Here is an 11,926-nt window from a genome sequence, read left to right on the forward strand (position 1 = left end):
TTCAATGCTTGGCAGCGAAAATTTTATCAGAGGGTCTGTTTCTCTATATCTGTCTCGATGGAGGAGGGGAAAGAGGACGAGGAGGCGGGTTCTAGTATGTCGCGATGCGGTCGGTGGTGTTGGATATTGGAGTTCCTCTTAGCGGGCGCATAAACGACAGAAGATCGCGTGTGCGAGGAACGGAGCAGCTGGATCGGTAGAATCAAGTATGGCTGGGGAGCGGGATTTGCAGCTTGACGGCGGTCAATAGGTGCAGTGTTCGAGGAGTAAGGAAGTCGGAGAGACAGCAGGTCGAAGAGAGGCGAGAGGGATGAGCGAAAATTAAGAGTTCAAAGGAAAAAAGCAAGAGGAGAGGCCAGCTGGACGGCCAAAAAAGTTAAGAGCAAATCCAGCGCCGCTGAAAACAGGAAGCCTAGAGCGGGGATCCGGCAAGCTTGCCACCGAAAGCATCCTCTCCCAAGAAACTGGGGCTTTCCAAGCAGGGCCCGGCGCCTGTGCAGGTCAAAGGCCCGCTAAATCCCCCTGCTAGGCTTTGCCTCTCCACAAATCCCGCGCTGGGGGCATCTCCGGGGTACAGCTAGCAAAGGCAGTTTCAAACGCCTATCAGATACATACTGCGACATCTCCTCTGTAGGCAAAGAGTTCGTACTGGAACAAGGACTTCCTGCACAGTCCCGGAATATCCCCTTGGACCCTCTTCGTTTCCAGCAGATCCGATGGTCATCTTCTCATTCATTATGTGGATCTGAATCAAGTGCATCCAGCTCCAGCAAATGATCTTGGATTGGATTACTAAACCTATATTCGTACTGTGCCTACCTACCTACTACTATCTTGGCTAACAGTGCCCAAGGTTAGGTAGAGACAGTACAAGGTAAGATATCTTAGTACTGCCTTATATAGTACCAGGCGTTAAGGGCGAAGAGTATACGAGCAACACCACGGTGCAGCGCTGCGGCAGGGCGGATATTCGCCCAACTTCCTAAAGGGCGTATTACCAGTGAATCTGACTGACCGACGCGAGAGGCTTCAGGGGGATGCCTTGCTGCAGGATTACTCCCGTGCGTGTGCGAGGATGTTTTGGTGAAGCAGCACCGGCGGCACGAGACCACTTGCCTGTGTACAAGGAGTACGTAACTCGTACAAGTGCGGTACTTGCGTAGCAGAGCAGGGAGCAGGACTCTGCAGCGGCGGCATCGCACTCGCCCAGATGTCTAGTTAGTACCTATAATAAGAACGGTCTCAGGAGTATAATGTTAAACTGAAGCTTTAGGCTTTAGCTGGACGCGCACGCTGGGCCTGGAGACGGACGACAATGATTTAGCCAATCTCGTGTTCTTCTTGTCCAACCCAGACATGCAATTCAGCCACCCATTCATCCAGCCATCCGTCCATCCATCCATCCACCCGGATCGCTCGCCAAAATGCGGGTGCTACAACTGATGACCGATCACTTCACCTACCCCAACCCAAGCAACCGCAAGCTGGACTGTTTTTTGCTTCTGCTCCGAATTCTTCTTCGCCCATTTATCCGGCTCCAGGGCAAGCAAGCAAGCAGCTTCCCCTCACGCATCTCCTGCTCCGTCCGTACCGCCGCACCGCACCGCCATGCATAGAGCATATGCATGCACCTGCGCCGACCCAATGGTTGATTGCATGAAATTCCTGCTCATGCGCCATCTGCCCATTCCTCCCGCCATTCGCTCGCTCGCAGGTTTGAGCGAAATATTTGCACCGCCTAGGTAAGCTGCGAAACCCTCCGAGCTCCCCTTGCGCTGACATCAGCCATCTGCAAACGCTCGGACAGCCAAGCTACTTCGATGATGGCACTGTGACGAGAGATGGGTGGCCCTGGCCTCCTACATAAGTTTCTTGGGATCCAGATGTGCCAGACAACCACTAGAACGAAATCAATTATTCACAGCGTTACTAAGTATCAAGCAGCCAAGCGATCGTCTTATCGCGCATCTGATCTCATCTCATGCATTTACTGTACATCATTGCATGTCGTGCAACCCAACAAACACTCAGCTTACTAGAAGGGGGGGAAAGAGAATCACGTGTTACCAATACTGCTAAATGCTCCTCATTCCTCTATGAAATGACTGGAATTGTGAACCAGCTTAGTACTAACCCACCTAGTAGGTACCTGTAAAGTGTAGACCTTTGTCCTATTCCCAAGTACTTCTAGACTTCTAGCTACTGCGCGAGTACCGCTCTGCTCTTGCAATGCTCAAACAACCTTCAATCGATGCTGAAAAATAAAACAATCTGCACAGAGCTTTGATAGTCGTCGGATGATCCAACTCGTCTGCTGGTCCACATTTATCGCTGAAATGCCAATTATTACACCGTTGCTCCAAAGGTACACGTCATACTAGCCAAGGGACCAAGTATGTACATCTTCTCTCCAAAGCTGCTTGAGCCTATCTGTTTCCTTAAATTCGTAATGAACAGAGAATACCGTACTACCTCGTGTTTTTCGACGATAAGTTCAAAAGTTGGGAAATAAAGAATTTGGCCAATTAAAATCTATTATTATCGTCGAAGTTGCGAGGGAACCGCAAAAGAATATCGTTGAAAAAGCGAGGGAACCACAATAAATGAAAAATAAGAGAGTTTGATTGGCCAATGAAGCTCTATAATGGATTTTAATTGGGCTAGATTTTGATTTATTGTGGCTCCCTCGCCTTTTCGACGATATTTCATTGCAGTTCCCTCACAACTTCGACGATGATTTATTGTGGAGAAAACAGGAGCTTTGGCCAATTGTATTAGCTAGAACCTCGATTTATCGTCGAAAAGCGCGAGGTAATACGGAATTAGAAGGGGTGCATGCAATAAATGGTATCCCTTCTACATTTCCATGTTTGTAGCTGAACCAAGCGGTTGAAATCTCATCTCGGTAAAGCTGGGATCAAAACATCTAAGGATCACGAACCGTACTTGTAATTGATAATTCGTATAACGCACACTTTGTATAATCTTACTGAATAAACCTATAACCAGTTCCCTGCTCTGCCACACGCCAGCTGTGCCATTGTATAGGGGGGAACACCTTTTTGTATGTTTGTGGGTCATCTGTTTGCCCGGTCCAAACAGCCCGCTTGAAAGCACTCTTGAAATTCAGACAACCATTTTTTTCCTTCTCATTGACTCTTAGAAAAGGCCTAAGCCTTGGTAATTCTGCACACCAGATCAGAGCCATCAACAGAGTCGCCCTCCTTGACTTGGAGACTGGCCACCTTTCCGCTGTGGGGCGCTGAGATAACCATTTCCTATAATCAAAGTTAGCAACATGCGTCTTTTAGTCTTAAATGGTAGGGGGAAAAGAAAAAGAAAAGCTCACCATCTTCATGGCAGACAGAACAGCAAGGGGGTCACCCTTCTTGACTTCAGAGCCTTCGTGGACACGCAGCTCAACCAAAACACCAGACATAGGAGCGCCGACCTGGCTGGAGTCACTAGGATCAGCCTTGGGGCGGCTAATGTTCTCAACAGCAGCCTTCTTGTCAGCAACGGTAACCTGTCGGACTTCACCGTTCATTTCAAAGAAGACTTCGCGAAGGCCGGTCTGCTCGCTCAGAGGACCGATAGCAAGAAGCTTGAGGATGAGGACCTTGCCCTTCTCCAGTTGTACGTTAAACTCCTCACCAATCTCTGGTCGAGATAGGAAGTATCTGGTAGGCAGAACTGAAAGGTCACCATACTCAGCAGTAAACTTCTTGTAATCCTCAAACACCTTGGGGTACATGACATGGGAGGCAATGTCACACTCCGTAACAGGTGCTCCGAACTTCTTGCCCAGCTCGCGCTTGACCTTGGTGAAGTCCACAGGGTCGAGGAAGAGACCAGGGCGCTTGTCGAGCTTCCGTCGTCCGCGGAGGGCATCTGTGCGGAGAGGCTCGGGGAAGCCACCGTAAGGCTGGCCCATCATACCCTCCAAGAACTCAAGCACTGAGCCGGGGAAGTCGAGCTCGGAAGCGCGGGCCTTGACATCTTCCAGAGACAGCTTGTTGGACACCATGAACTGGGCGAGATCGCCAACGACCTTGGAAGTAGGAGTAACCTTGACAACATCGCCAAGCAGCTCATTGGCATGCTCGTAAGCCTTCTTGGTCTCGAGCCACTGGGATCCGAGGCCAAGCTGAGAAGCCTGGAACATCATGTTGGTCAGCTGACCACCAGGAATTTCGTGCTCGTACACCTCGGGATCAGGTCCAGCAAGATGGGCTTCAAAAGGAGAGTAGAGAAGACGCAGTTGGGACCAGTAGGTGTCCAGAGCTCGGACTTGCTTGTGATCCAAGCCGGGGTCAAAATCGCTGCCCTCCAATGAAGCAAGGAGAGCATTGATGCTAGGCTGAGAGGTCATTCCAGACAGGCTGTCTGTGGCGGCATCGACCGCATCGGCGCCGGCCTGGGCACAAGCCACCATGGAGGCGACACCCGTACCAGCGGAATCGTGAGTGTGAACGTGGATTGGCAGATCAGGGTACTTCTTGCGAATGGCACCAATCAGGAGTGTAGCCGCGTGTGGCTTCAACACACCGGCCATATCCTTGATACCCAGGACGTGGATGTCCAGGGCAACCAGCTTGTCAACCAAGTCCAAGTAGTAAGGCAAGTTGTACTTCTTCTTGGGGTTCAACATGTCACCGCTGTAGCACACAGTTCCTTCCACAACACCACCAGCCTTGTGGACAGCCTTGATGCCAACTTCCAGTTGGTTGATGTCGTTCAAGGCATCAAAGACACGGAAAATGTCGACTCCGTTCTTCTTAGCCTGCTCCACGAAGTGATCAATGGCATTGTCGGGCAGCGAAGAGTACGCCACGCCGTTTGCGCCACGAAGCAACATCTGGAAAGGGATGTTGGGAATCAGCTGTCGCATCTTTCGGAGACGATCCCAAGGATCCTCGTAAAGGAATCGGTAGGCCACATCAAAAGTAGCACCACCCCAGCACTCTAGACTGTACAAGTTGGAAAGCGCATGGCTGGTTTCCTTGGCAATGTTGAGGAGATCAATGGTTCGGACTCGGGTAGCCAGCAGAGACTGGTGAGCATCTCGCCATGTAGTGTCCATAAGAAGACATCCCTTGTACTCGCGAACAGCCTTGGCAAAGGCCTTGGGGCCCTGTTCAACGATGATGTTTCTCCAACCCTTCTGGCAAGGCTGGCTGACGTCGACCTTCTCACCAGCAGAAGTGAAAAGCTCGGGGGGGATGATTTCGCCCTTGAACTTGGGCTCGCCAATCTGACCCTTGATAGAGCTACCGTTGACAGCGACATCTCCAAGGTATGCCAGCAGTTTCTGGGCACGGTTCTGGCCACCCACGAGGTCAAACAGCTGCGGGGTATCGTCGATGAAGGTCGTCCAGCAATTTCCATCAATAAAGGTCGGGTGAGTCAGAAGAGAAGCCAGGAAGGGAATGTTGGTCTTGACACCTCGGATACGGAACTCGATAAGAGCTCGCAGCACCTTTCTTCTGGCAATCTCATAGGTGCTTCCCTGAGCAGTACACTTGACCAACATGGAGTCGTAGTGGGGAGTGATGACAGCTCCAGCAAAGCCGTTACCACCATCGAGACGAATACCGTTACCACCGGCGGATCGGTAAACCTCAATCTTTCCGGTATCTGGTCGGAAGCCCTCAGCAGGATCTTCGGTAGTGATACGGCACTGAATGGCAAAGCCACGGGTGGAAATTCGGTCCTGAGTAAGACCAAGCTGAGCCAGAGTAGCGCCAGCGGCGATCTGAATCTGGGCGGCGACAATGTCGATGCCAGTGATTTCTTCTGTAATAGTGTGCTCGACCTGAATACGAGGGTTGATCTCGATGAAGTAGTAGCGGTTCAGCTGGTCAACCAAAAACTCCGCAGTGCCTGCATTGCGGTAGTTGACGGACTTGGCCAGCTTGACAGCATCGTTCAGGATAGCATCTCGGACTTCCTGAGGGAGGTCCTTGGCCGGAGCAATCTCGACGACCTTCTGGTGTCGGCGCTGGACAGAGCAGTCACGCTCATACAGGTGGACAATGTTGCCGTGGTTGTCACCGAGCAGCTGGACCTCGATGTGTTTGGGCTTGTCGAGGAAGCGCTCTACGAAGACAGTGCCGTTGCCAAAGGCAGACTTGGCCTCGGAAGTTGCTCGCTCGAAGCTTTCCTTCAGGCTCTCGGGGTCGCGAACAACTCGCATACCACGGCCACCACCGCCATAAGCAGCCTTGATGATGATGGGGAAGCCATACTGATCAGTGAAAGCCTTAACCTCTTCATATTTCTCAACAGCTCCCTGGGTTCCAGGGACGACTGGGACACCGGCAGCAATGGCAAGCTTGCGGGCCGAGACCTTGTCGCCAAGAGCATCAATCACATCTGGAGTGGGGCCGACAAACTATGAGGCATGTCAGTGTCTGTTGAAGATAAGAAAAAAAAGCACTGGCTGCAGAAATTGGGTAGCAGCCGATGCAAGCCGAAAACTTACAATGAGACCGGCCTTCTCGACGTTGCGGGCAAATTCAGCGTTCTCAGACAAGAAACCGTAACCTAATGAAATTAATTGATAAATGAACGATGCTTGGGCAATACATGTATATAGACAAAGGATAGAGAAACCAACCAGGATGAACCAGTTGAGCGCCGTGCTCAACAGCGATCTTGATAATCTCGTCGCCGGCGAGATAAGCTCCGACAGGGGTGTACTGGCCTCGCTTGCCAATGACGTAGGCTTCGTCGGCCTCTGTGGGAGAGCAGTCAGCAAAAGCAGTCAGGCGGCGGGGTGCATATCAGGGTCGCAATATACTTTGGCGATGCATAGACAGTCGGTCCTCATAACTTGGAGAAAAAGTCAGCTACGTTGCGCAAAGGACATGTGAAAATTGGTTTTATCGGGGCGCTATTCACCTGAAGACAGCGATTGTGTGTAATGAAAGCTCGTGGGCCTGTAGGAGGGGTAAGTATGCGCCCGAAGTCGGCACTGACGGATGGAGGGACAACTGACTGTTCTGAAAATCTATTCGCGACGCGCAAACCAAGGTTAGCATCACTGTGCCGCTCAGAGAAATACATGGGTTAAATCGAGGCCGCTTTGCTTGTTCAACGTACTCTGATGGCTGGTATGTGTTAGCGAGCTCAAGCTGCGACAGGTGGATGGCGGGGTTGTCTCGACTTACGGATTTCACCACGGTTGGCAACTGTTTAGCGTAGCAGCCAAGAGTCAGTCAGACGCTCTCTTCTGCGACCTTTTCCACGCCAATTGGCTCCGGACGGATGCCTCAGACGTCGCAACTCACCAAGGATCTTCTTCAGATGCATAATGCTGGAATTGGCGCGGATGTGGTGGATGGTCTGCGCCTCCTTGGGCTCATCGACGTCGTCGTCGTCGAAGACATCGGTGAAGGTCAGCGCCTGCTGAGGGTGAGGGACTGGAGTGCCTGCCATGACGGGCAAGACGGGCTCGAGCACACAAACAAGACAGAATATAGGCTCGATTTAGGATATGAAAGAGACAAAAGGAGAGCAGCTCAGCACAGAAGAGAGCCCGAGGGAGACGGCCGGATGCGCTGCCTTTTAAGCAAAGCAGAAGCTCGGCCAAGATGGATGGATGGGGGGGCAGGAATTGACGGCGGGGCAGCTGTCGAAGGTGGGGGGTGGGGTGCTGCGTTTAGGGAGGTTAGCAGACACTAGAAGTTGCGTCTCCAGCGCCTGTGACAGTGCAGGCACTAGCTACAGGTACTGGCAACAGGCATGTAACAGTCAGGAATACTTGATGTGACCGACTTGACTGCGTCTAAACTGGCTATCTGGACTTATACTGTGTGCCTCTTGCGTCTGTTCGGCCCAGCAGCTATGACTAAGGGCCACCGCAGCACAAAGGGAGGTGCCAGCGAGAGAGACGGGAACTGGAAAGAAGAGAGCAAATCTTTTTTTTCCCCTTCTTTGTTCCGAATCCAGGACGACGGCAGGGAAAATCTCCGAAGTGAGCGCGAGGAGAAGCGAGGGTGGACCGAGCTATACGCTCAATCTTCTCTCTTGATGTACGTCTGTCCCCTTCTGCCGGTGACACACGCCCACTCTGGTGTGCCACATGGACACATGGCCCAAGGCCGATGCATCCTTACGTTATTCAGTGCATTGTGTGCTCTGCCCTGGAGCACCGGGATTGGCGGCGTGGCATATGGCGGCTACGGCGTTGAGGCAAAATGAACCAACATGTCGGCGCATAGTTTGAAACTAGGTTGATGATCTGCCCTCAGCATCTCTGGCCTCTTGTCAGCTGATACTCAGTCGGTGAGGCAGCAGACATAGACCCCCTCGTTAACGCTGGACGACTATATGCCTAGAACTAGTAGGTAGCAGCTAGGCAGGTAGTAGTTGGCACACTTCCTGTCTGGTGGAATGAGGTTTGGCTGCAATAAGCAAGAGGGGAAGCTCGCCGTATAAAAAAGACTCTGCGCCCCAGCCGGCCAACCAGAAAAGTTACTTTTACCGCAGCCAATTTGTCTGGGAAATTGATTATTTTTTTTTTTTTCTCATTTTTCTTTGTTGCTCTTTTTACTACGTACAAACAGTCACAACGCTTATCAAGTGCCAGCTAGCCCGCGTTGCCATCCAGAAAGTCATTCCATTACATACCAGATTTTACACCCGCTACTTGGGGGCTAAAGTCGATTGTTACCATGTATCACCATTAGCTTGATGATACCAGCTTAAACGGGCGGAGCCTTCTTTTTCTGCCAATCAGCGGCCCAGGATAACGCAGCCTCTTACAAGTTTGGCGCTGTTATATTAAGCTTCGTTCCCAGAGCGGGATGCCTTGGCTCTTTTCTGCTTCGCTGGCTCTTGGAATGGACTCCGTACTGCCACAGCGGGCTTCCAAGATCCGTACCCACCAGCAGCTTTTGAGGCATAATATCAGCCGCAGTTGTCGCCCGCTTGGAGGATGGACTGCCAATGCATTTTCCTCCGGGGCCAGAAATGCTTACCGCCAATTACTGCCTTAGGTATTCTAACACGATGTAGTCCGCAAAGCAGGCACCTAGCGAGATCTGAATCATGCCTTGCCTTGCATTACATGCACTCCATACCCCATACGCGCGCGAGATAGATGACGCTCGCCGCGTCTTACCAATCCCGCCATCGCCCTTGGTGCATGAGCAACCCCTCTCGTCTCTGCACTCAGAGAGAGGCCAGGGCTGGTGCCATAACCGAGGATCAGAGCATTTTGCCTGGCAGCTGCGCCTAGATGCGGCTGATGGCAGGGTGAAAACACCATGCAAGCAGGGCTCAATCGGAATATCTCGACACGGCTTCACTTCGTCGAGCCCGACTATTCTCGCCCTTCCACGTGCTGATCATCCGTTGCAGCACACCAGGACACATCGTGGGCCGCCCATGGCCGTGCTGATGGTGTCTCTCTCGGCTCGGAGGAAGGGCCCGTAACGTAATTGGTCTTCGTATCGCCGGCCCGAGGGTGTTGCTGGATCCGAAGACGGATCCGTCGCATCTCTGACCCCGTATTTCCCAGCTGGTTGCAAGGCCGATCTGGCAATGGCGGCACATCTTGCAGGTGGATGTACTCCGTGTGCGTGTGTTGCTCGAGATTGGGGAGCTAAGATCTGGAAGGGAAGGGCCCCCCAAACTTGGGTGCTGACGAATTGGACACCCCGCCAACAGGTAGTTCGAGCTCGGCGCGTCAAGCCGACTGGCACTATTACTCTATATCGCGCGCTCATCGCCATCTAGCGCTGGGCGCCCTGGATAGTGCATGGCGCCCTCAGTCGGCTTACTGGCTTCTGCTTGGATCTGGATGGGGTTGTGATGAGCCAGAGATCCGCCGCTCTAGCTGAGGAATTTTCTTCTTCTTCTTTCATGTCCGGCTCTCGCACGCCACTGACGGATAGTGTGCCTGACTATCTCGCTCAAGCCACTCTGATCGCCCCAGTCCAGCAAAATTGTAGTCATCCATCTGCCTCTTCTCCTTATTCCCATATTTTGTCCGGTCTCTTGTTATGTTACTCTTTTTTGGACGACTTGTCATTCGTCAACACTACTGCTGTAGACGAAAGCGAATTTTCTCCGACACCGGCCGTGGCAGGGGTCTTGATCTTGTAGACGCAGTGAGTCGGACCTTTGAAACCTTTGAAGCCTCAAACAATCCAATTCAGTGATTCTCCTCCGTTGCGTAACAGATATTCCTCGCTTAATTAGTATCACAATGTGTCAGCTATCCTCATCCTTGTTAAATATGCAATACTATACCATAGTTATCCTCGGTTGCGAGAGGGCATTGCCATCTCATGCCTCTTGTATATTACGCTAATACGCATAAATCCAGTGGTTTGTCAAGTTAACCCCGGCTACTAAAGGAAAACCTCGGCAGTCCACTAAACAACTGCCGTCAATTGCAAGGCGTCCCTGAATCGCATCTTCCCAATTTGCTATTTCCAAATTGATAAATATTGATATGACTTGGCCCACATGACGTAAAGCTCAGAGAGTCCCTGGTCTACTAAGTGCTGGCCTATCAGGAAGCAGATAGGGGCCGAGGCTCTGGCTTCAACAATCGCGTTGCCATTATGTTGATACCTCGTGTCTCCTGGATAAAGACTAATCTATCATTACTGCTACATTTGCATTGTGAATGGGCTGCTTACAGGCTGCAAAACTTCGTTTTCCCGACAAGAACATGATGAATCAGTGGTTAGGTGCAAATAAATCTCCAAGGCTATTATTATTTGTCCAAATACCTGAAGCTTCAGATCTCTTCTATGAACTGGCTCGGAGATGCAAGTGTGTGATACAGCAGCTACAGGCTTCAGCAGACGGGAAAGTCTCTGCAAGCCATCGAAATCCTCCAGTCTTGAAACTTGGCCTCCTGAGATGAACTTTCCCTTCGACGCTGATCTACCGCAGCGCTAACCTTCCCTCCTCCTTTCCTACGACTTTGCCCATGCTTTTTTAGCGTCTCAGTTCCATTGCGCACCAACTTTCTTCCAAGTTGATTATTTGCTAGGTGCTGTCTCCTTGCCAGCCTCGACACCCTTATCCAAAGCCATCTTCTCCTTTCCACCCCAGTGGTGGTATGACAGGTATCGGTAGCCCTGGGTGAGCTGGGCGCATGAGTTGACAACGTGGCATCCGAACAGGAGGTAGTTCTTGGGAGAGACAGCAAGAGCGTATCGCATAAAGGTCATAGAGTAGACAGTAAGGGCGGCGGTCATCTGTCCGGAGATCCTATATAGAGAAACAAAAAAAAGGTAAGCAGTTGGCCGGTATCGGCGGGGACGCAGCTCGGAGCTGAAGGAAAGCTTCTTACAGATCAGGGCTCTTCTGGGTATCCAGCACAGCAGCAATGGGAATGCCAAAGTTTGAAACAGGTCCCCAAAAGTCTGTTTTCGACAATTTATCAGCTTGTGGCTCCTATGGACAGGTATACAACAAGCGCGCCAGCTTCCGGCCAGAAAGGCCGCGCCTGGGCAAGGGAGCACAAGAATTCGGGCAAAGAGCGCAGTGAAACAAGGCAATAAGAGCTTGACGCGAGCAAAACCAGGACATAGTTCCCCTCAGTCGCGCTCAAGCGTCTTTCGTAGCTTCAGGGCGAGGATATTGGGTGGGCTAGTACTTACGAGTTGTGCAAACATAGCTCAACACCGGGTTGGACCTGATCTTGGCGTTGATAGCCTTTGCGAGCGCAGCCATTTTGAATAGTCGTCGGGAGATGCGTAAAGTCGTGGGAAGGCACGGATTGTCGCTGCGGCGCTTTTGAGGAGGCTGGAACGCAAAGAAACTCCGATCTCGTTCTTGTCAGCGGCGTTGATTTACCCTTGTCGGCCAAAATTTGGACACCGAAGTCGATTAACTGTGATGTCACGTGCCCCTGGCTCCAGTACGCAGCAACATGAGCTACAAGTTTGAAACTTTGCTT

At 51.6% G+C, this 11,926-nt stretch overlaps 4 protein-coding genes across 4 annotated transcripts; 1 reads left to right on the forward strand and 3 right to left on the reverse strand.

Moving 5' to 3' along the window:
• Nucleotides 1-3,170: 3,170 nt before the first annotated feature.
• TrAFT101_003783 (uncharacterized protein) lies at nt 3,171-7,043 on the reverse strand (the record flags this gene model as incomplete). Its single annotated transcript, XM_066126987.1, has 6 exons — nt 3,171-3,278; nt 3,350-6,394; nt 6,485-6,546; nt 6,620-6,739; nt 6,803-6,834; nt 6,904-7,043. The coding sequence occupies 6 exons, from the start codon at nt 7,041-7,043 to the stop codon at nt 3,171-3,173; spliced, it is 3,507 nt and encodes a 1,168-aa protein (XP_065983095.1).
• An 88-nt stretch (nt 7,044-7,131) lies between these two features.
• On the reverse strand, nt 7,132-7,440 carry TrAFT101_003784 (uncharacterized protein; the record flags this gene model as incomplete). The annotated part of the gene is made up of 2 exons (XM_066126988.1): nt 7,132-7,193; nt 7,293-7,440. The coding sequence occupies 2 exons, from the start codon at nt 7,438-7,440 to the stop codon at nt 7,132-7,134; spliced, it is 210 nt and encodes a 69-aa protein (XP_065983096.1).
• Nucleotides 7,441-7,848: 408 nt separating this feature from the next.
• Nucleotides 7,849-8,205, forward strand: TrAFT101_003785 (uncharacterized protein; the record flags this gene model as incomplete). Its single annotated transcript, XM_066126989.1, has 1 exon — nt 7,849-8,205. One exon carries the CDS (start codon nt 7,849-7,851, stop codon nt 8,203-8,205), a length of 357 nt encoding a protein of 118 aa, XP_065983097.1.
• Nucleotides 8,206-10,629: 2,424 nt separating this feature from the next.
• Nucleotides 10,630-11,804, reverse strand: MPC1 (pyruvate transporter mpc1). The gene is made up of 3 exons (XM_024898988.2): nt 11,628-11,804; nt 11,318-11,390; nt 10,630-11,235 (listed from the first exon to the last, which is right to left on the reverse strand). The coding sequence occupies exons 1-3, from the start codon at nt 11,698-11,700 to the stop codon at nt 11,004-11,006; spliced, it is 378 nt and encodes a 125-aa protein (XP_024766449.1). The 5' UTR covers nt 11,701-11,804; the 3' UTR covers nt 10,630-11,003.
• Between the last annotated feature and the right edge of the window lie 122 nt (nt 11,805-11,926).

Source organism: Trichoderma asperellum, chromosome 2, assembly GCF_020647865.1.
Source record: "Trichoderma asperellum chromosome 2, complete sequence".
NCBI lineage: Eukaryota > Fungi > Ascomycota > Sordariomycetes > Hypocreales > Hypocreaceae > Trichoderma > Trichoderma asperellum.

Bases quoted from the DNA above. Each gene is read 5' to 3' on its own strand.
- MPC1 (XM_024898988.2), bottom strand. From the start codon at position 11,700: ATGGCTGCGCTCGCAAAGGCTATCAACGCCAAGATCAGGTCCAACCCG. The intron at 11,391-11,627 runs GTAAGTACTAGC...TGTCGAAAACAG, and splicing joins GAGCTATGTTTGCACAACTC to ACTTTTGGGGACCTGTTTCA. The intron at 11,236-11,317 runs GTAAGAAGCTTT...TTCTCTATATAG, and splicing joins ACCCAGAAGAGCCCTGATCT to GATCTCCGGACAGATGACCG.